At 39.2% G+C, this 23960-nt stretch overlaps 2 protein-coding genes across 2 annotated transcripts in view; both read right to left on the reverse strand.

Moving 5' to 3' along the window:
• The window catches only part of eppk1 (epiplakin 1), a 37407-nt gene extending 31511 nt beyond the window's left edge, over positions 1-5896 (reverse strand). The window contains exons 1-5 of the mRNA XM_062435406.1: positions 5461-5896; positions 3705-3829; positions 3478-3605; positions 1849-1997; positions 1644-1697 (exon numbers count right to left, since the gene is read on the reverse strand). Of these exons, the coding sequence (XP_062291390.1) occupies positions 1644-1697; positions 1849-1997; positions 3478-3605; positions 3705-3829; positions 5461-5896 (892 nt within the window). The remainder of the gene's footprint in view (positions 1-1643; positions 1698-1848; positions 1998-3477; positions 3606-3704; positions 3830-5460) is intronic.
• A 1965-nt stretch (positions 5897-7861) lies between these two features.
• Positions 7862-23960, reverse strand: part of pleca (plectin a) — a 39587-nt gene continuing 23488 nt past the window's right edge. Inside the window, exons 29-34 of the mRNA XM_062435998.1 lie at positions 23651-23734; positions 23469-23573; positions 23129-23227; positions 16284-19631; positions 8921-15963; positions 7862-8815 (exon numbers count right to left, since the gene is read on the reverse strand). Coding sequence (XP_062291982.1) covers positions 9769-15963; positions 16284-19631; positions 23129-23227; positions 23469-23573; positions 23651-23734 — 9831 coding nt within the window. The 3' untranslated portion in view covers positions 7862-8815; positions 8921-9768. The remainder of the gene's footprint in view (positions 8816-8920; positions 15964-16283; positions 19632-23128; positions 23228-23468; positions 23574-23650; positions 23735-23960) is intronic.

Genomic DNA, 23960 nt, shown 5'->3' on the forward strand with positions numbered 1-23960 from the left:
TCATTTTCAATAACCCAATAAAATAAGAACATAACAATGACAGGCGCAACATCTCTACAAAATGGGCACTTTCACTTTTGATACTCTAAGCTAATTTTGCTTGCAACACTAAATGGAAAGTAAAGGATCTGAATACTTCTTTCATCTCTGATGTTTGGTTTAAAATGACTGAGACTTTATCAATACAAAGAAGTTTGTAACCTGTGGCTCTTCAGAGCAGTCTGAGGACTACAGGCTAACTCAGCCTTGCCAGCTATAAAGCAGCGAGGCTTGTTGTTCTTGGCGAGTATTACAGAGGCTGTAGCCAGCGGTTGTAATCAAAGCAGACCCTTAAACTGTTTCAGTGTTCACTGTTAGAGATGCCAAGTTTACATAACCAACCCACATGTAGCCTCTTTGAAGTTACACATTTCCCCAGAAGTGCTCGTCGGGGGCAGCTAGGAATGTAGTAGCTAGAACAGCAAACAGAAAACAAAAGTGAAGAGTCTGAACTGCTTTGTCCTAAGAGCACAGATGATTGTCATTTTGTTTTGAGATTATCCTAATACAATCTTTCAATACAATCTTTAAGCTAGTAATAATTAGTCATCTAAAATGTTCTTAAGAGAAACACATTGACAGCAAAACATTTGTAGTCTTTTCTCTCACATGATGAGTCTACACATGCATGATAACTTACTACTGACATCATGGCAGAGGATTGTCTTACTTAAAGGTCAAGGTGGAGGCAGGTGATGGTGGCTTTGATGCTTTCACCACTTGCAAGGACGTGTAAGAAGCATTGCATTCATATTGTACAAGCACAAGTGTTGACTTGCTGTATTTATTCTATGACGACTGATAGGAGTTTTCATCTTTGTTCTCCCAAATTTTTCACCCCAAATTGAACTGAAGTGGCATAAATTTGCTGCACATATGTGAAGATTTTTCCTCTGGCTAATTTTCCATTTGAAGGAATATATTTTATTATCAAAGATTGCTGCATTGTAGGCCTGTCTGCTACACCTTTTGGGTTCAGAGCTGGCTCTTTTTTTCTCTGTGCTTGCATTTACCAAACTGCTGAAAGTGAAATTGTGGAAAATGAAACAGAAAATATTTTATTCCGAATCCTAAACTTCAAAATGACTGCAGTCAGAGAGTCAGAGAAGAACAATGTAAACGATATCATGCGTCATAACGAAAAATACTGATACAGTTTTTGCAGGATGATATATTGCATTTTAAAAGAATGAACAGATGAAGGCTGAATCCTTGTCTCTGATTGGCTTTGAAGCATACATGTAATACATCATGTTCATCATGTGGTAAATTGCTTGGTAAAAGTGTCTTATTCTTTAAATTCAGTGGATTTGTTTTTTTTTACTATTGTATTGGTAATTTTTTAATTCTCTAAAAGTAATGAAAATATAATAATATATGATTTTACCCTCCTGCTGCATTTACAGCACATTACAATTTCACTCAAATTCACCACTTGGCCACATTTTATTTGAATTTTAAAAGGTTTTAGGTTGTATCATTTATAGCTGTATAGCTGCTTAACAGATTGAAATATGTATTATATATTTTTTTAGATATTTTATGTAATCATTTTGCATTTTTATTTGTATTTAAATGCTGATACTTGGTCACACTTGGCTCACCTTTTTGTTGTGGCACTTCAGACCTGACAAAGTTGCTGAATGTGGCAACGACATCTTCAGAAGCACAGATGTGGTCACTGAACGTAGCTCAAAAACCAATGTATGTAGGAAGAGAGACTCAGACAAAGGAGAGACAAAGATCAAGACATAGAGGGAAACAACTGAGTCACAGGAATTCAGAAGTGCCAGTAGACACAAGCCTCACCTCTTGGCAGTCTGCAGCTACTCTCAGGAGGCAGCTTGAAGTTGCTGTTGTCAGCATTTATCGGTCTGATGAAAATCCCACCAGCATAGTGGCATGAAGGCCGGATGGGTGCGGTGTCCTCCTGGAATTCTTCATAAAGTTTCAACACTCTGGTGATAAATATCAGCATGAACCAGCTCAGTGTAGGTTATCACCTGCTCTACGTCTATATTTAGGTTTAATACAGAGAAGAGCTGTGCAGTTCAATGAAATGATTTGGTAAAAGGGGCTCAGTGTGCTTGCTCCCCCTAGTGGTCTATATTACAAAATGCACCTCTTACTGTAGAAACCTCAAAAACTGAACTGCAGTGAAATCACAAGTTAAAGTTTAAATTATGGGTCTGAATGCAGAGGTGTCCCATGTATAATCTCCCACTTCATTGTTAAAACATGATTGAAACAGGGATGATGGAAACAGACAAATAGGTAAGTGGGAAATGTGTACAGAAATGAATGGATATGGGAATTTACCTTCATTTAAAAAAAAAAAAAATCTTAAAATGTCCATTAATTGATGCATCAGTATCAAGTTTTATCTATTCCTGTGCTTTTTTTTCTCTTCATTTTTTTTTAAACAATATTTTTATCGATTTCAGTAGAAATGTACAAAACCAGTCAACAGGTATCACATTAATTGCACAATAAAACGCAAGCTGGTCCTGCTGTGTACCCTCGAGCAAAGAAAAAGAAAAAGAAAAAGAAAAAAAAAACAGAAGACAAAAACAAAACAAGACAGAGCAAATAAACAAACAAAAAAACAACAAAACAAAACAAAAAATAACAAATAAATAAATAAACATAGATTGTCACACTCACTAGCTGTACAGATATGTATATTCTATTGTTGCTTGAGAAGGTCTATTCGTGTGCTTTAATTGGATTTTAAGGACATCATTAATGGGTTTTGAATTATTATTATATTTTAAAGGGTTAGAAAAACACTTAAAACTGACCCTTAATTTATACCTTTAAAGGTCTTACTGCTTAATTTAAGGTGAAAATTCCCACCTGTCCATAAACCAGTTAAAATATCACCATTCAATAGTTACCAAGATGAGCTGCTGCAGTAGAGAACATACTTTTCATCCTAAATCATGTATTTTACTTTTTAAATCAACCTCTAGTTTTGATTTATCATAATTAGTTGATAGTAGACCATTATATAGTGTTTTTTTGATCTAAAAACTAGAACAAAAAAAATGACTTGTTCTGCTCTCTGAAAGCTTAATTAAGAATTAATCTCATTTATTTGTGACCGATGAGGTTCAGAAGTTTGTTATTTAGACTAATTGTGAGGAAATTCTGTGATGGGTCAGAACAGTATGTGAAGGTTAAACAGAGTGTGTCATTAATTGATTGCAGTCAGTGACTCTATAAAAGAAACATATACAAAAGATAAATTAAAAGTATTTAAATACCTTTATTTGTTTTTTGTAAACAAACACATTGCCAACAGAAAAAATGGCATGTAAACTCAACTGCAATGGATCAACTTTTTAATGTCAAGCCAACATTGTGCAGAAACATTAATGCCAACAGTCTGAACATGGCCCAGCTCCCCCCCCCCCCCGAGTGTACAGTAGTTACTACAAATCTTCCATGTTTTGTTCGGCGTGTTTGGGCAGAGGAGGCTGAGGAGGTTGCTTCGACATCAACAGCTCCTCCTGGTGGGGCTCCGGTAATGTAGGCTGAAGAGTGAAAAAGACCTGTCTGTAATCCTGATACAGCAAAAAAATAAGAGAAAGAGAGGGATAATTATTACATTACATTATTACAGTCTAGACATCATATTCAGAACACATCCAGGAAGCACTTACACTAATAGCGGGAGGTCCAGGCTCTGGTGAATAATGCAGACCGTCCTGCTGGAAGTGGGGGAATGTCAGGGGTCCACGGAGGCCGTCATTGTACCCAGCAGGCATGGATGGCAACCATGGTGGGCCTAACAGGATGTTACGACAGGAGGCATAGCTACTGGGGTAATGAATCAAGTGAATTACGGGCAGAGGTGCGGCCTGCCCTAATTCACTGCAGTAAGGGGGATCTGGAAGGAAAGTTGTGACTCTCAGTTAAATTCGAACATTAAAATCTGAATGTCAAAATCATAAAAATGTCTTTCTCATTTGAGCTTGAAATGTCATTGACCTTGGAAACAGCAGCTGACAAAACTGTCTCAAATCAAGTTCCAACTAAGGGAAAGAAAGCTGAAACAATTTAGTCATTAATTGATTAGTTGATTGACAGAAAATGAATCAGCTACCACTTTGATAAGTGATTCACAATTGATGTCAATGTTTCAAGAAAAATCTGAAAAAATGCTGAACAATGGATGTTTCCAGCTTCTGTAATTTGAGTATTGCTGCCTTTCTTTGCTGATGTAATAGTAATATATAATATCTATATAACATCTATAAGAAAATTGAATGGCATCCTGAATGGGCTGCTATTTTTCTGACATTTAATAAACATAGCAATTAATCATAAAAATGTTTATAAGTAATGAAAATAATAATTAAGCAAGTTGGGGTGCAAAAGAGGAACTTGACTTGAGACTGTTTTGTCAATCTGTAGGACTACATCAATTATACCTTGGGGATTTTAGACTGACAAGGACAAGGAGGAGCCCAGTTTCATTTTCATTAAACATAAAATACATACACATATCTCAAAGTTTATTACTTTTTGTGTCTGATTTACTTATCATATTATTATTCCTTATTTTACGTATTTTCTTTAAGTACTTTGAGCTACTTCAAATGTATATTGTGCTAAGTATTATTAAAAATATTACTATTAGCCTCTAAGCCTAACTCTTAACATGTTATGCCATAGTATTCCGAGTGTGTGTGTGTGTGTGTGTGTGTGCGTGTGTGTGTGTGTGTGGCTACCACGTTTATCCCGCGCATTCTGCACATCTGCCAGTGTCTACTGCATGACCTTTATTTTTCCTAGGAAGGCGAAGTCATGACCCGCTGTGACCTGCTTCTGAATGTCTTTCCTGATATTCTTATCTTAACCCTAACCAATTCCACTCCTCAAAGCTAAACTTAACCAATCCCACTCCTCAAAGCTAAACCCCAGAGTAGGCCGGGCCATGACTTCGCCATTACGAAAATAAATTTGAATCCCTTGGTGGTTGATTTTTTATTTATTTTTTAATAAATAGAGATGACGCTTACTAGCTTACTTCGCTCCCGTTAGCACAAGCTGCACGAATTATTTATCCATCTATAAACTTTAAAACTTAACTACATTACAAAAAAAAATTAATTTACAAAGTAAATCCCCAAATTATTTATTTCTCCATTTAACACATCCCCACTCAAGCTCTGCAAAGTCCTTAAAACTGTTTACAAAAGCAAGTCAAAAATATTGTAACTGAGACATTTTCATTGTCTGATATTCTTCGAAATAAAAGGGCTTTGATATGTTGTTTGTTTATGAAATCAAATTAACCAAGCGGTCAAATAAGTAGTATATCTGAATAAATCTTGGTATTTCTATAACGTTGTTTCAATCCAGTGTGTGTCACATCTTAAGGATATATCATCCTTACAATAATATTAAACGTACTAAAAGGTGAACATGGGCCTTCCTCGGCGGTGTTAGCGGGGAGGGACAGGCTGGCCACGCGCTCTCCTCCGGCGGCAGAGCTCCATCCTTCTGCAAGGGAGGGTCTCTCCGGAGCCAAAGGGGGGGCATCTCCCATCAGAGCTGCGGTGCTACCTTCAGGGGTCCTCTCACCTGCTGGTTTCACCCCACTTGCTCCGGCTCGCTGCTCTTTCTTTTGGGGTTTATTCTGGGGTCTGTTGAGGTTCCGCTGCAGGGCTGTGAGCCGGGTCCGCTGTTTGATGAGATAACACTTCCAGCAGTCACAGTCAACAAAGGGGCAAAACTTCATGTGACCTTTCTGGGGGACGACGATCCCGTGGTGGCGACATCTGGTGCATTTAGGCCGGCGTGGTAGCTCTGTGGCGGCCGCCGTCAGCTGCTCTTTAGATAAACTCATGATAAATAAAGTAGCTCAAAAATGTTCTGTATACTGCTACGATTATGTGTTAGGTGCCCGCCTGCAGATAAAGCAAAAGACCCTCTCACGTATTCAGTCAACTAAATGAACTGTGTATAAAATGTATCATTTTCATGCGTGGGAAAACATTATTGGCCCATAGCCAAGGACATAAAGACCAATCAAAATATGACTTCTCCTTCTTTCTTTCTTTTTTTTTTAAATTTTTTACAATCATTAGGTGCTGCAGAGAGATTTTTCATATTGTTAGGGCCACTTTGAGCTGTTGTATTGGATTGCATTATATTGCACAGGTGCTCCTAATAAAGTGTACAGTGAGTTTATACAACAATGGGAAAATTTCACAATTATTTATTTTTGTGCAGCTTGCAAATATATGCGCATAAAGGGAAATCTTACAACAGTGAAACGATAAATTGGCATGACTGTGTATTTTTGTCATGATTGGGACATTGGGAACAGAGTTCAGTGGTGACTTTGACAGTGTCACGAGAACTGCCTGTGCTCCCACCGTATTGCTACATTTGCCAGGGTTACCAGGTGGGCATCTGCACCTGCAAACAAGCCTGTACAAAGTAACAAATCAAACCCATCAATCAACAGTGGTTGCCCAACATAGGTTTCCCTATGGTGGAGAGTAACTTTCATAGGATTTTTTATTTTTAAGTATCCGAGCCCCTATTTCAGTGATTTGGTGGATCTGTTATTCCAATATGAAAAACAAGACAGTATGTTAAAGAGAAAGTATTTAGAGGTGGATGACAACATGGAGTAAAAGCCTTTGTGACTTCGCTTATACAAAGGCGACATCTATTCTTCCCCACACGCCAGCCACATCAGCACAGTATAGTCTAAATGTAGGAGCCATGATCTATCTGCACTACGTCAATCAATTGTGACAAGAGGGCAAAAGAGAGATGCAAATTCTGCACAACAAGTAATGTCTTTTGTAGTTTTGTGTGTTTGAAATTTGCAAACCACTTTGTCATTTTGTTTTATGACTAATACACTCAATGCAGTGAAAGGGCATGTGGTTTGCAGGCAGTCTTGACTGATGGTTTAATGTTTATAAGGAAACCTACAATTCAGAAATATTGTTGCATCCTTCACTTTACATAAATTCATGGAAAAAGGTACGGCTGTTTTGTTCTGCTGTTTTAGATAATATGAGATCATAATATAGTGATTGTAAATTGTATATTTTTTATAAACTAATAGTGTCAAACCTAAAGGAAACATTAATAAATGATAAATCACCAATTTTCTTAATAATAAATGGTAATAATGATGATAAGAAACCTTTGGATGGAAAATACATGTGTGGTTCAAAATGTGGTACAGGGACTAATAAATGATACATGATCAGGTTAAAACATGACAATCAGAATATTGTGTGAGAATTGGGAAGGTTTGAGTTAATTTTATTTTAATGAATATTACACATACCTGAGTAGCAGTACTTGCCATTATGTTTTATTTTATGGGGCACAACACATAATGTTTATTTATAGACCTAAAAGTGCCACTGTGCACTTTTACAGTTAAGACTCCTATAATAAATGCGGTGTTGTTGCATGGTCAACCTGCAGATATGTTCCCTAAAAACCGTTACCGTAACTTTTTGTGGGGGATGCTATAGAACCATTTTACCACACTGATGCACAAGACCCATAAAATATATGTTTCACCACTTCTGACACCTTAACAAAGTTTATGGATTTTCAAGCACCTTTAGAAACTCAAAAATGTGATTCATTTGGATAAATATTAATTATTTGCATTACAATATGTCCTAAAAAGATGAAAATCATTGTAATCATTTATTATATGATGATATAATAGATTATATGGTTATATTATATAATCTGAAACTATTTTCATCAGATTTACAGCCATGACATAAAATTAAAAATGTAATTAATAAGCACAAAAGAAATATTTCATTTTCATGTTTATTTACATAGCGTAAGGTGTTGCAATAAAATTCCTTGTCACCATTATATTATAAATACACCATTTTAAACAAGGCTTGATAACCCTCATTAAAATACATCCTTCAAACCCTTTGAAAAGTAATAATAATAAAACAAATGCTTTTAAGGATACAATTATTTCATTTTTGCACCTTTTAAATGTTAGTAAATCATGCAAAGCAGAAATATAGAGTACGAAAATAAAATGATATATAGATTGAATGTGTTGCTTTACAAAGGAGAATTAACATCAAAACAAAAATATGTGTTGGAAAATAGAAATACTGAGTCTGGTGGCAAAGCTTAAAGATCTTTCTCAAACAAATGTTAATAAATGGCTTTCAGCAATAGTGCTCTATGTAATCATCAATATACAGTACAGTACATATGTATGTTACTTGTCTGTGAGGGAAAAAAACAAACAAATAATGTAAATATTAGTTATTAAACATTCAAACCATACATTTTATCCCTGCGTGACTATCATATGACACCAACTGACAAATGTATGACATAAACTGCTATTATTTTAAAGTTAGATTGTAACACAGCTGGACTGTAAAAAAGGCTTACCTGATAGCACAGTAATCATATCATTCAGAGTTATGAGTAGCATTGCTCTTTCAGTCATGCATCAGTCAGTTTACAGTATAATCACTGCATCATCTAATAATATCATCCTCTCAAAGTGTTAAACAGTATTTTGCAGGCACTTACAAAGCATGGTATAGGCCTTTAAATGAGTTCAAGATTAGTCTCAAAATGGTCCACTGTTAAGATAATCTGATGAAATATTGTAGGAGCAAGTGTGTTTCTGTACTCTTGCATGAAATCATTAATTACAGTGAAGGTCGTAGTCCAAATTAGTGCCATGGGTCTCTGGAAGACATCTGAATAAAGCTGGATCTGGAGAGGAGTGAAGACACTATCTGAAACAGATTTTTTTTTTTTTTTTAAATATTACAAAAGGGCATTAGACTCAAGGACTAAATGACAAAAACATACCAAGAAGTGTAAATCTTCTCTTTACATACCTAGTAAAGTATCCAGAAAGACAGGGACTTTGTTTGTGTTAGTCTTGAGGTTGCATGTGAAAAGTCCAGAATCGTCAGATGGTGTTTATCGTCATATTTGGCAACATAATCCTTCCATTTATGGGAGCTTGCGATTTGCAGTTCATTTTACAAGGTTATCAAGTTGTGGTAACTCCAAATTTAATGACAGGCAATTGGGAATGGAGCAGAGTTCAGTAATTGGTAATTGGAGTATTGTGCGGCATTGTAGCCCAGGAGAGAAAAAGATCTTGAAGCTTGGCATTCTTAAAGCGGACACTGTTAGACTCCTTATTCTGCTCTGCAGAGTGGCGTTTTTCTTTCTTTAGCTATTTCTTTTTCAATATTCAGAAATATACACATGCACAGAAAAGTTTGTTTGTACATCCAATTTGGTTCTGTTTAACAATCAAGCAAACAGTCTTGAACACTTTCGGTTATAGTGTTACACAAAAAATATTGAAAGTAAATAAAATCTTGTTTGTGGAACAGTAAATGCTTATGATATCAGACTTTAAAAACAAACAATATAATGTACACTTGAAAGGTTTGTGATAGTTATTGGAAATAATAAACAGCTCTTGAGTACTGCTTACAACACAGGAATCAGAAAGTCTGATAAGACAGAATACACATAACTAAAAGTGAAATATACAAATAACAAAATGATTCAACTTGTATAAAATTAAATACTAAAACAACCACATGCAGAGCAGAAAAATGGTAGTCTATATTCAACTTAGAATTAGGCATCTGGTGAGCACTGTGGCTTTGTAGTATATCCTTCCCTTACGAATGAATTCTTTAACTTTGTCAACTGAACTCATCAGTATCGGCGGCCATAGCTTGGTGAACTGTAGGAAGAGGAAGAGAAGGTTGTTGTGAAACTTGATCCTGTGGCATCAAAGCTGCCTCTTCTGGAGCCTGACCTGGAACCAGTCCTAGAGCCAGACCGTGACCCAGTAGCAGAGCCAGACCCACTGATGCTATAGGGACTGTAAAGGCCTTTGCTTGATTGAGATGATGCTTCCAGTAGTCGCAGACCAGTCCCTTCCTCTATCATGCTTCTATCCAGAGCATCCTTGTAAGAGATTTTAAGCTTGGTTTTAGGACATGTGAGGTATTTTGAGTATGCACTAACATCTCGTAGCTTCTGTGCTGTGCGTGCATCTAAGGTGCCCTTCTTTACAGCGTCATCTATCGGGACTCTGTTGGTAACATCTGGTTCAATTAAACCACCTGTAAGATACTGGACCTCAAGGAATCGCTGTCCGGCTTCATAGTACAGCCAACCTTTCTTTAGAGCTTGGGCTGCTGACATTTTGGTTTTGGTTCTAGGATCCTCAAATCCATTATAAGCCTTCTGGGCCAGACTGATGCGGTCCACCATGATTTTATCCACAAGCCCTTTGGTCATTGCATCTGCAACAATGAATTTCTCTCCAGTATTTGGGTCGATGATGCCTCCTGTGCAGGCCTGAGCTTCCAGCAACCTTTGACCTGTTATGTTGTCCACAAGGTTTCTGTGTATGGCCTCTGTGACAGACACCTTCTCCAGGGTTTCTGTGTCTAAGATTCCAGCCACAGGGCAAGTTTCCTCTGTTGGGTCGCTCCATGTGGTTGCCGGTGTTTTGATACTAGGCACTGGACTCATGGTGTAAGAGGAAGAAGAACCAAAGGAGGATGACCGTGATCTGACACCACTCATGTTTCCAGACAGCATGTCTGCAAACTCTGTGATGGACAGAGTTCCTGCTCGGTACTGTTCCAGAGCTGACTTGTCAATCAGGCCCCTTGTAATTGCATCATCAATGTCATACTGCCGACCAGACCTTCTGTCAATGATCATAGATTTCACAACTCCATCAGATGAAGTGATGGTAATTTCCTCCCATTCACACTCCTGCTCTGCCAGCTCTAAATAGGTCTGGTGGTCAATTAGCCCTTTCTGATATGCCTCATACACAGACATCTCTTTGCCCGTCTCTGGATCGACAATGACGACCCTGCGCTTTCGAACAGATGACTTGGATGATGTCTTCCTCTCCCGCTTCTTTTCTTTCAGCAGCAGAAGAGCAAAGCCAGTTTCTGGGTCTATCATACACCTCTCCATTAGCTGTAGGTAGGTGAGGTTTTCTTCAGTGTTAGGGTCAAAGAAACCTTTTGTGTCATCAGATGGGTCAGTGAGGATTTCATTCATTTCCTCATCAAAGAGGCCACGTGAATATGCGGCTTCAACTGGCAAGCGGTGGCTCCCCTGTGGGTCAATGATTCCACCTGTAGCAATTTGAGCCTCTAACAGGCGAATGCCATGGTCTTTCAGAATGAGGCCCTTTTTCATTGCCTGAAATAGTGAGATGACCTTGCCAGAATATGGGTCCTTGTAGCCAGTGACAGCTCGCTCAGCAGAGAGGAGTTTGTCTTTAAACTCTTGGCCAACAACTGCCATCTTGACAGCTTCTATGACATTTAGTTTCAGGTTTTTAATAGGGTCAATGACATATCCTGTGGCGGCTTGAGCCTCCAGGAGCTCAAAGGCAGTACCTGGTCTGATCATGTTCTTCTTCATTGCTTGGTAAATAGACAGTCGGTCTTTGCTAGATTCTACATACACGCCAGCAATGCAGCTGGTACCCTCAAGGTATTTCTTAACATCTCTGCTGACCTCCTCCACTGTAATGATGCCCTCAGTGAGTTCATTGTATGTCTTTTGGCTGATGATCTGAGAACGAAGCAGTTCTTCCACAGTGATTTGCTTTCTGAGACCCTTGAAGAGAAGTTTTCTGTCTGCAAGTGAAAGTAGCCGCAAACCACTTTCTTTATCAACTCTGCATCTTTTCAGTAGCTGAGAATAGGACTGTTTCTCGTCTGATGTTGGGTCACTGTAACCTTGAACATCCCCAGTAGGTTCAGATATTCTGTCAATTGTCTCCTTATTGATGTATCCACGCTGCATAGCAACATCCATGGGAAGGCGGAAGTAGTATTCAGGATCAATTAATCCTCCAGTAGCATTCTGGGCTTCCAAAAGCCTCAGGGCATAATCCTCGGGAATCAGGCCTTTTTTCATTGCCTGGAAGAGAGAAATCACTTTTCCACTGTATGGATCTTTGTAACCTGTAACTGCTCTCTCAGCAGAGAGAAGTTTGTCATGAATTTCAGGCCCAACAAGCCCCTTGCGGACAGCTTCATCAACTGTTAGAAGTTCATCTTTAACTGGATCAATCATGAATCCTGTTGCTGCTTGGGCCTCCAGAAGATTCAAAGCAACTTCAGGCTTTATCTTTCCGCTCTTCATTGCTTGATATATACTGATCTTTGGAGGACTGTCTGACATTATTCCAGCGATGCAACCAGTACCAAAGAGATACTGTTTTACTGATGGCATTTCCATTACTTCACGAATAGACATTTTTTCTTGTTTCAAGAGGTTGTATGTGTGCAAGTCAATGATTCGAGCACTGTAAAGCTCCTCAATAGTAACTCGCCTTCTGATTACATCACATGACATGCCTTGCTCAGACTTTAGAGTCTCTCTTTGTTCAATAATTTCAATGATGATGACTAGCATTCTTTCCTTTGTGATTTGTCCCAAGCGGTACTGCTCCATGAGGCGGCGCCTCTCCTCTTCTGGAAGCATATTTGAGTTCATGACTTCCCAAATGGTCATACTCTTCCCTGCAAAACTCTTATGTGGGATCTCAATTTGAGCGTTCGCTAAATCTGTTTGGGCTTGCTCCTCTGTGTATTGATAGGACTTTTCAGCAAGAGCAGGAGTTTCAACCTTTGACAGAGGCAGATAGCACAGACCAGAGTTGGGATCTCTTACACATTTCTCTAGCAACTGCTTGTAAGTGACACTTTCATTGGTGCTGGGATTGGTGAAGCCTTTAATGTCCCCTGATGGTTCATTGAAGGACTTGGCCATTTGTTTGCTGAAATAGCCACGTTGAATGGCCACATCATTGGGAACACGATGGCTGCTGACTGGATCAATGATCCCTCCTGTAGTAAACTGAGCTTCCAGGACAGGAATGGCTTGCTCCCTTAGAACAAGCTCTTTCTTCATAGCCTGGAATAAAGAAATCGTATTGCCTGTATATGGATCTTTGTATCCTGTCACTGCTTTTTCAGCCAAGAGAAGTTTCTCATGAAGCTCTGGGCCAACAATGCCAACCTTCACAGCGTCATCCACAGAGTATTTCAGGTTTTTAACTGGATCAGTTATGAAACCAGTTCCAGCTTGGGCCTCAAGTAGTGCAATCCCAGTGTTTTGTTGCAAAAAGTTGTTTTTCATTGCTTTATATATGCACAACTTCTCATTTGACTCTTCCATTGTGATTCCATCAATGCGGTCTGTGCCTTGCAAATACCTCCTGACCATATCAGTTTCACCAACTTCTTTAGGTGTCTTTTTACCCTGTTGGAGTTGGTCAAATGTAGCCTTATCAATGATGTTGGAATCAAGTAAAGAGCTGGCAGTGACTGGTGCCCTAATGCCTTCAAAACAGGCATCTTCCTTTTTTTTGTCCTCTTTTTCATCAACCATTGTTATGACAATCGTTATCAACCTTTCAACTGTCACCTGCCCCATTCTGTACTGGCGAATCAACTCTATTCTTTGCTCCTCAGTGATGTATTCAGAGTGTATGATCTCCCAAATAGTGACTTTTCTTCCTTTGAAAGGCCCATACTCCAACTCCATAGTGGTCTGGTTCAAAGCCTGTTTGGTTTTAGCCTCTGTAATCTGTTGGTCATCTTTTGGCTTGGAGGCCTTCTTTGAGAGAGGAAGCAATGGTAATCCAGTTTCTTTGTCTGTGATGCATTTTTTCATGAGCTGTGCATAGGTTGCATCCTCATGTGAGTTAGGATCATAAAATACCTTTGTTTCATCAGTGTTCTTGTTCAAGGTCTTGCTGATTTCCTCATCAAAATATCCACGTTTGCAGGCAACCTCATGTGGGATGCGATAGCTTTTATTGGGGTCAATGATTCCACCTGTTGAGAGTTGTGCTTCAAGCAGACGGATGCCGTGGTCCTTCTTTATCAGGCCTTTGTTCATGGCTTCAAACAGAGATACCTTTTTTCCTGTATATGGATCTTTGTAGCCGCTGACAGCTCTCTCTGCAGACAGAAGTCGCTCATGGAGTTCTGGGCCCACAAGACCTGACTTGACAGCTTCATCAACAGGGATTCTCTCATTTTTGACAGGATCGATTATAAATCCAGTTGCTGCTTGAGCTTCAAGCAGGTTAACCACAGTCTCTGGTGACAGTAATTCTTTCTTCATAGCTTGGTAGAAAGGAATTTTCTCCTTGGTTGGTTCATTTAACAGCCCAGCAATGCTCGGTGTTCCTTGTAGTGCCTTCTTCACAGACTCCATCTCAGAAATCTCTTTTACTGTTGTCTTGCCATTACTCAATTTGTTGAACAAGTCTTTGTTTATAATTTTAGACTCTAAAAGTTCGTTGGCAGAGACTGTAGCCCTCAAACCATTGAACACATTTTCATTATCCTTCTCCTTGTCTTCCACAACAGTGATGACTATTTTGATAATCTTTTCCACTGTGATCTTTCCTGTCTTGTACTGACGAATCAGTTCTCTTCTTTGCTCCTCAGTGAAATACTCTGAGTTTATGACTTCCCAAATGGTGACTGTTTTTCCTTTGAACCTTCCAAAAGGCACAACAACATTTGATTTACTGAACACTTCTTTTATCTCTTTATCTGTGTTTGTTCTTTCACTCTGAGCAGCTGTTACTGGTAATATCAGTAGGCCTGACTCTGCATCCTTGGTGCATCGCTCCAGTAACTGTTTGTAAGTGAGTTGCTCCTGAGTGCTTGGGTCAATGAATAATTTGCAATCATCACTGGGATCAGTGAGTTTCTTATTCATGTCTGCGTCAAAGAGACCCTGCTTATAGGCTGTCTGCAGTGGTACTCTATGACTATTGATAGGGTCAATGATGCCACCAGTTGCAAGCTGTACATCTAGGAATTTGGTGGCCTGCTCCCTTTCAATAAGTCCCTTTTTCATGGCCTCATAAAGAGAGATTTTGGCTCCAGTATAGGGATCTTTGAAGCCAGTGGCTGCTCGCTCTGCAGAGAGCATCTTGTCATGGAGTTCAGGGCCAATTAATTCATCCTTAACAGCCTCATCTACAGAGACTAGTTTATTTTTCACTGGATCTACAATGTAACCAGAAGCTGCTTGAGCTTCCAGGAGCATTGTGGCAGTATTCGGAGAAATCTTGTTCTCCTTCATGGCCTGATAGACACTCATTTTCTCTTTGGATGGAGTCAAGACACCTCCAACACTGTTCTGACCCTTAAGACATGATTTAATTTTATCAGTCTTTCCAAGGTCTTGCACAGAGGCTTTGCCCTTTTTCAGTTTGTCAAACTCCTTTTTGGTCAGGATACCAATGTCATGGAGCCTTTCAGCAGGAACTTTCTCTCTTATTCCATCAAACGCTAATGCTGATTCCCCATCTTTCTTCACTCCATCAGTTTCAACAGAGCCATTGTAAACTTTCTTTGTCATACCCACCATTGTCATGTCCACTAATTGCTCCTCAGGAACCTTGTCAGTCTGGACCTCAATTTCCTTTGTTTTGGATGTGCCCTGTTTTGACGCAACCTCAAGAATCTGAAGCTTCTCTCTGAGCTTTTTATTTTCCTCTCCCAATATTTTTTCTTGTTCATTCCTCTTCTTTTCAAGCACCTCCATTTCTTTTTGCTTGTTTTTCATCTCTGCTTCAGCCTCCTTTTGTTTCTTCAAAGCTTCATCCATAATGGCCTGAAGTTTCTTCTTCTCCTCTTCCATTAGCTTCCGCTGACGCTCTTGTTCATCTTTGAGAGCTTTGGCCTTGTTCACTTCATCCTCAAACTGTTTCTCAAGCTTCTTTTTCTCATCTTCAACAGCCTTTTCTCTTTTCAACAACAGATCCTTCTCTGTGAGGAATGACTGCTGAAGAATGACCTTCTGTTGCTCAATTTGTTCTTGTTGGGTATGTGCCATCTATTTAGAGAAAAAAAGAAACAAAGCAGTAAAATGTTAAAAAAACATCACTCAACAATTGAATGTCAATTGAATGACTTAATGTATAAATATATCATCATCAAACCTAAATTATATATTATATATAATAATGACCATTTTCACTATGCAGTATTGTGTTTTGACATTCATATAAATTGCTGAGAATGTTATGTATGGCTCTGCAATTTACATGTCATGTTTCATGTGCCTCAACAAATACTGTAGTTAGTGTGTTTGACAGGATTATGTTAATTACAAGGATTGTATACACTACATTGTGTTATTTCATGTCACAATACCTCTTTAGATTTTTTCTGAAGCTCCTCTGCCTCTTTTTTCAGTTTCTCCCTCTCTTTTTCAAGGTCAGTGATGGCTTTCTTTAAGTCATCTGCTTCTCTGGTGCTCTGTAGCCTCTGAGTCTCCAACTTTTGCACAACAATTTCTGTAGTTTGTTTCTCTGTGCTTTGAATACGAACTTTTGCTTCATCAGCTTGTTTCTTGAATTTCTTTGCTTCCTCTTCAGCTTTTGCCTGAGCATCACTGAGCTCTTTCACCCTTAATTTCAGTTTCTCTGCTTCAGCAGACACTTCAAGCTGCCTCTTTCGCTCAGCCTCTAATGATTTTTGGAAGCCCTCTGTCTCCTTATCAAGGCGTTGCTGTATCTGTTGTTTGTCCTCAAGTAGTTTTTTAGCCTTTTCCTGTGCCTGGTTCTTCTGTTTCTGGAGCTCTTCTGCTTCAGCTTTCAGTTTTGTAGCCTCCTGGATGGCTTGCATTTTCTCCTTAAGCATTTTCTCTGCAAGTGCCCTCTGTTCAGCCAAGTCAGACTCAGCAATCTGTCTCTGTCTGGCTGTTTCCTCAGCCTCCACACTGAGTTTGGCAGCCTCCTCTGCCAGGCTCTTCATTTTCTCAGCTTCTTCTGCAAGTAACTTCTGTGTATTATCTTTGTCTTTCTTCATGAGACGTTTGTTTTCATTCTCAATTGTGAGCTTCAGTTTCAGGAGCTCATCCATTTGGATCTTAACTTTGGACAGCTCATCCTCCACCTGTGCCTTTTGCTTGACAGCATCATTTACTTCACCCTTCACTCGCTGGAGCTCCTCATCTAACACAGCTTTCTGTTTGTCAGTTTCATCCAGTTGCAGTTTAACCATCTTAAGTTCCTTCTCAACCTGAGACTTCTGTTTAAGAGCTTTTTCAGCTTCTTTTTTGTGCTTGGCCATCTCTGCATCAGCCTGCTGTTTCTGCTTTATAGCTGCTGCCTCAGCTGCTGCTCGCTTGGAGGCCTCCTCTTCTGCTTCTTTCTTCAGTCTCTCTGCATCTTTTTGAGCTTGGGCCTGTTTTGCAGCTTCATCCTCTGCAGCCTTTTTTTGTTTTTCAGCCTCCTCAGCTTTTTGACGAAGCAGGGCAGCCTCTTTCTCTGCTTTCTCTTTGGCTTTTTCAGCTGCTTGTGCAAGTTTCTTGGCATTTTCAAACTCATCTTTCAGATTTTTCTGAGCGAGAATGTCTTCTTTATTTTTACTGAGAATATTTTGAGCTTTTTGTTCTGCAGCACTGCATTTCTGTGCTGCCTCTTTTGCCAGAATAGCCTGCTTCTCTGCGTCTTTCTCAGCCTTGTCTTTGTGTTTATTTGCTTCAGCAGCTTTCTTTTTCAGGCGGTCAACTTCCTCCTGAGCAGCTTTGCATTGTCGAGCTGCCTCTTCTTCTGCTGCTGTAATCCTCTTCACCTTCTCCTCAGCTTCTTTCCTTTTCTTCTCTTCCTCTGCAGCAAGTTTTTTCAGTTTATCTGCTTCTTCCTCTGCTTTGAGTTTGCTCTTTTGTGTCTCCTCTGCAACACCCTTCAGCTTCTTTAATTCTATCTCCAAACCTGATTTGTCTTTTGATGCTTTCTCAAAGTTGATCCTAATGATACGAATTTCTTCTTCAACAACTTTCTTTTGCTTTATAGTTTCTTCCACAATAGTTTTTTGTCTCTCTAACTGAGAATTAGAAGAGCTCTGCAGGTGTGTGATTTTCTCCGCTATGTCTTTTTTATGCAGAGCAGCCTGATCCTCCAGCAGCTTCCTCTGATAAGCTTCGTCCTCAGCTTGTCTTTTGAGTCTTTCATTCTCTGCTTCTTTAGCTTTCAGGGCAATCTCTGCTTCAGTTTTCAGACGAGTTGCCTCATTGATGGCAGACAGTTTTTCCTTGAGAATTTTTTCAGCTTCGGCTCTTTGGCGAGCTGCTTCTTCCTCTGCGATCTGTCGCTGCTTCTTTGCCTCTTCGGCAACTGATCTCAGCCTGGTAGCTTCCTCAGCAAGTTGTTTCATTTTCAACACTTCAGATTCAAGAAGCTGCTTGCTCTTCTCCGTGGTTGACAGTGTCTCCTTTTCTGCTTGAATCTTCATATGCAGAAGATTGTCCATTTCACTTCTGACTTTAGCCAGCTCATCTTCCAGTTGTTTTCTCTGGCTTTCCGCAGCATTCACTTCATTTTTTAGACGCTGGAGCTCATTATCCAGCAGCCCCCTCTGTTGCTCAGCATGTTCAAAGTCAGCCTTTAAGCGTATGCATTCTTGCTCTGCAGAGAGCTTTTGATGGGCTACTTGTTCTGCAAATTTCCTTTGTTTTTCCAACTCCTTCTCTGCATTCTCCTTCTGTTTAAGTGCAGCTTCTTCAGCCTTAGCCCTTTTCTTGGCATCTCGCTCTGCATCAACTTTCTGCCTCTCTGCTTCCTCTTGAGCCTGGCTCTTCTTTTGAGCCTCCTCCTCAGCTTGTAGCCTCAAGCGGAGAGCCTCATTGGCTTTCTGTCTCCATGTTTCAAGCTCCATCTCTGCTTGCTCCCTGGCTTTGCTAGCTTCCTCTTGTTGTTTCCTCAGTTGTTCAGCTTCCTCCTGCAACTGAAGGACAGTGCCCTGCTCTTTCTTGAGAGATTCCTCGAGTTTTGTTGTCTTTTCACTGAATAACACAGATTTACTTTGCAGCTGTGTAGCTGCACTCTTCTGTGCTACCTCCTCGACTACCTTAATCTGTCTCAGTTTCTCCTCTTCGGCCTGTTTCATGCGCCTCTCTGCCTCCTCAGCTTGCATTTTGAATTTCTGAAGGTCATCCAGTGCTTTCTGCTTTTGTTTGGAAGCCTCTTTTTCAGTCTCAGATTTACGTTTCAGCTCTTCTTCTGCATTTTTCTTTTTCTGAGTCTCTTCAGCCACCTGCTTGCGAAGCCTTTCTGCCTCATCCTGAGCAGCTTTCCTCAGTTTCTCAGCATCAGTAGCCTTGTCTCTGAGTTGCTGTAATTCAGCCTCAGCTGTGGTCTTCTGTTTTATTGTTGTCTCCAACTGAACTCTAATTATGTGGATTTCTTCCTCGATCTTTGTGCGGCTGATAAATGCCTCTTCCAGCTGCAGATGCTTGGACTTGATCTCCTGTTCTGACAGACTCTTCAGATGGTCCAGTTCCTGTTGAATGTTTTGCTTCTGTTTCTCAGAATCCACTGCGACATCTTGCCTCTTGGTGGCCTCTTCTTTCATCTTCAACTTTAGCTCCTGAGCTTCTTGTTCAGCTTTGGCCACAGATTTAGCATGGGCCTCAGCCAGCTGCTTTTGTTTATCTAACTCGGCCTGTATCTCTGCTATCCTTTTCTTCTCCTCTTCTTTTAGTTTTTCAGAAGCTTTCTGTATTAGTAGAAGTAAAGACGGGGTAAAAGGAAATTGAGAAAATGTTAGAACTGTTAAAAACAAATCTTCACTATCAAAGTAGTTACAAAACATGTAGGTACACTGACATGTTTTAAATACTTGTGAATAGGTTACAACTATAGTTAATTATCAGTTCTTTTAACTAGAAGGAAAAATACTGTATTGGGAAATTCTAGTCATGTTTATTTAATGTATGGCACACAGAATGACACTTCACAACACAACACCACACTACACTTTGCTTCCATGCAGTTTAGGTAATTTAATTGCTTAATATTCTATTGTTCTTCATCTGTGTAATAAACCCTGGCACAATAACTTTTGTAACACAACAGAAAACTATATGTATGTAAAAAATAACTATTAGTGATTATATTTTCAAGGTGTAGAAAGTATATTGCTGCTGCTATATTTCACCTGAAAGATAATTATACTTAAATGTCATATTTGATGTTGATATGATGTGATGTTGTATACTTCAGTCATCGTTTAACACTCTTTGGATACAGTTGCGTCTCTTCTCTGTCTTTACATTCTCAAAGTAAAGCAGCTTTCGAGAAATGTGTAAAGTAATTGAGAAGAAAGGCAGGGAACAAATAATTAGCAGCATGCTAATAATAAGTGCTGTGGGAAAGATACCAAAGGCCTTAAGAAAGTTAAGAAACAACTGAATAATTTGAATAAAATGATTAAAATGGAATTGCAGCGCAGCAAATCAGAAGTACATCAGAGTACCGTCACTATGAATAATAGCATAGTGATGCAGCAAACACAGCATGATTTCATGTAGCACAGAACAATAAATAAGCTTGGATTAAACCTGCAGTGCGGAACTTTTACGTATAAATGAATGTCCGTTACATTCAAGTCTTTACCAGACGAGTTCGTACAATGTTGATTAAGCCTATCACTACCGGGTAAATCTCTCTGTATTTCATGGTATATTTTGAAATATTTTATCAGTGGCAATTCCCGCATTGGCCAGCTGAGTAGCAAATGTGCGGTTAGCCCTCTTCTAATTTAAGTGGGATAAAACTATTTAATTTTGTGGCTCTTATAGATTTTCCAAACTTTATCAGACCAAATGTATAATATTCTGATTTTGAAAAGAGTCATTTCACGGGGGTTGGAGAGTTGGATTGTAGAGTGGCCACAGGGAGGAATCCTGGTGAGTCGGGGCCACATGAGAATTATATTGTACAAGCTGCTATATCTGAGGATATAGCTGCAACAGTAGTGACGGAATCGGCTGTGGTGGAGCCTATGACGTAAGCACGTATTGACAGTGTTTTTGTAATTACTCTCACTGTCAACAGGGAGAAAAAAGTCCCGCACTCCAGGTTTAATGTGTAAGCAACAAGACAGAAATCCAAGATCAAGTTACATCAATTTTGATAACATGAAGAGATGAGCTTTTTGTTAATTGTACAGGTGATTGATACCCAAAAGGAAGGTTCAACATTTTAGAAATCTTCCATAATTGTCTCTAAATAAGCCCTGGTTTGGGTATTAAACGCTGATAAGATTAGTTAGTTTATTGATTAGTTGACTATTTTGATAAAGGAAAAATTGTTTCAGTGAATGTTCAAAGAAAAATCAAAGTATGTCAAATAATCTTTGATCTCAGTTTCTCAATCAAGAAGATTTGACATATTTCTCATTGTAACACAAATATATTTTGGTTTTGGACTTTTGGTTGAAGAAAATTAGACACCTTCAACTCATAAACTGAATGACTAACTGATTAAAGAATATTGTCAAAAATGCCAATAAATCACAAAGCACATTAAAGCAAAAAAGGCTAATAGGAAGTGTGCTGACTGCTCATTCAGAGACATAAGAATTTCTAAATAAACGTAGAAGGGTTTAAATTATGAAAGGTCTCCAAAAATTCCTGAACCTTCCCTTCACTACAGACAAGGGTCTGATGTAGAGAGGAATGACATGAGAGTGTCTTCTTTTAAATACCTGGTGCTTTGGGGTTAATTCATCTCTTAAGCGTGTGATTAATATTCATCATGACAAAGCACTGGCAAGCAGTTCAAAAGGATCAAACACAATACAAAGTTAGAAAAGAAGAAAGGGGGAAAAAGTAAAGCCGTAATTTAAAAAATAATATATCTGAGAAGGCAGGTAACCAAGCTGAAGCCTTCAAATCACAAGTGTGAGTGATTTCAAGAGGGAATAAAGAAGCAAATATCCAAGGAGGGTTGAATCGAGAGCAACTACATCTCTTGGTTGTAGATACTCAAAGATGTTTCACTTCTCTTCCGTTTTAACTGACTGGTGGAAAGTCCGAGGTGTTTAACCTCAGTGGTTGTTATCAAGGTCATTGATACCACTTCATTAGGGCCCCTGACTGTTTAAATTACCGTTGTTAGAGTCAATGGAGTCAACTGAGGCTAAGTGTAAATGACAGTTGTTGGAGTTGACCTGGCTGTTATAAAGAAAGTCGTCAGAGTCGTTGGAGTCACCTGATACCAAGTGTTAACGACAGTTGGAGATGTCATATAAGGTCAAATGTGAATGGTTGTTGAGGCGATATTCCAAACCAAATCAGGCATTGAAGGGCACTGCTGCAGGATAGAATAGAGGTGTTTGTATGTGTGTGTGTGTGTGTGTGTGTGTGTGTGTGTGTGTGTGGGGGGGGGGGGGGGGGGGGTCAATGTATTTATTTTTGCTCTACAACATTTCTCATTTTTCACTGCAGCCTTAATGCACTATCTCCATTAAAATTAATGGGAGGACTGGATGTTTTGAATGCCTCATTTGGTCTGAATACGGCCTAAGTCTCCTGGGAAACAAAATGGGAACAAAATTGTAAGCAGGGGATACGTGGTGTCACAGACCTTCCACCTTGTTGAGATTTCTTTACTTTGATGTAAATAGCTTCATTAACTCCTCTTTCAAACCATCTGTCCTCCCTATCCAAAATATGTACGTTGTCCTCGAAAGGGTGTCCTTTATCTTTCAGGTGTCACTCTACAACCAAGAAGTCCAGTTACACTTGATTCAACCCTCCTTGGATAACCATGAACTGGATGACTGAGAATCTTAACAGACGAAGAACCAAATTAAAACTGTTGGACAAGCAGTTGAAAAGTTGGAGAATGTGACTGAATTTGGGGCTGATGCCCCGCAGCCAAATCAGAGTCATGTGCACAGATTATGTGACATGATTTGACTAAATACACAGTGTAGGGGGAATGAGAGACATATGCTGTAGTGGGGATGTGATGTGCTGCAACACTAAGATGAAACTGTTTGCTTCCCTAATTTGCGCTGTCCTATTATGCTAAACAGATTTGGACCCTAAGTAATAGAATCCACCATCTGGAGTGCCAACATTTTAGACGTATTTAATGACACATTTTTTCCCATACATAAATCACGTAATAGGTAGGGGGTGGCATTGTTTGTGTTAGTGGGGCTTTGGGTTTTTAACAGAAGCCTGCTGCTGAGTGTGTAATTACCTCATTATCCTCCAGGCGGCGCTGTGTGTCCATGATGAACTTAATATACTGGCTGGTGAGGGTCGTCAGCTCGCTGTAGCGAGTTCTCAGAGTAACATACTGTAAGAAATGCAGCAGCATCAAGTATTTAACAGACTATTCACATGATGTCTAACTCTAAATTGTAGTTTTGATATACATTTCCTACACTGTTTACAATACATTTATTTCCTAGAATTATGTATATAATGTTTAAAAACATCCAAGATCCATTACACCAAAACCAGACATGTAGACATCATCTCTCACATTTAATTTGTAAGAGAATTAGGTGATACCAATAATACTTCTTAAAACTCACCTCTTGAATGATATTATCAGAAACGCACTCCATTTTGGGTTTCTTTAAAGGAGAGGCAATGGGATCCTGGAGGGCTTTGTAGGTCAAAATCTGCAGCTCATAATCCTAAAAAATAAATATGTTAGTCAAGTCAGAAAGTACAGTTATTTGGGTTTTTTTTAGGAGAAAACATCTGTACATACCTTGACTGAATCAATGTAAGCCTTTGCATTTTTCTCGCAATTCTCAATCTTGTCCTGGTTTTTCTCAATCTCTTCCAGGAGTTTCTGTATGTATAAATAAAAACATCAAATACTGAAATAGGCTACAGCCTTAAAATCTATTGCAAAGAGAAAAAGCCACAGCTAGTCCCATTATTATCATTGCTATGAACATATTTATTAAAATTCATGTTTAACGGTCAGTATTTATAGTCATTGTTTTGCCATGTAATTTTTAGCACACTTCCAGTGCATGTGTGTAATCAGTATAGCCACCAGGGGGCAACACAAA

This window comes from Scomber scombrus, chromosome 16 (assembly GCF_963691925.1).
Source record: "Scomber scombrus chromosome 16, fScoSco1.1, whole genome shotgun sequence".
Taxonomy (NCBI): Eukaryota; Metazoa; Chordata; class Actinopteri; order Scombriformes; family Scombridae; genus Scomber; species Scomber scombrus.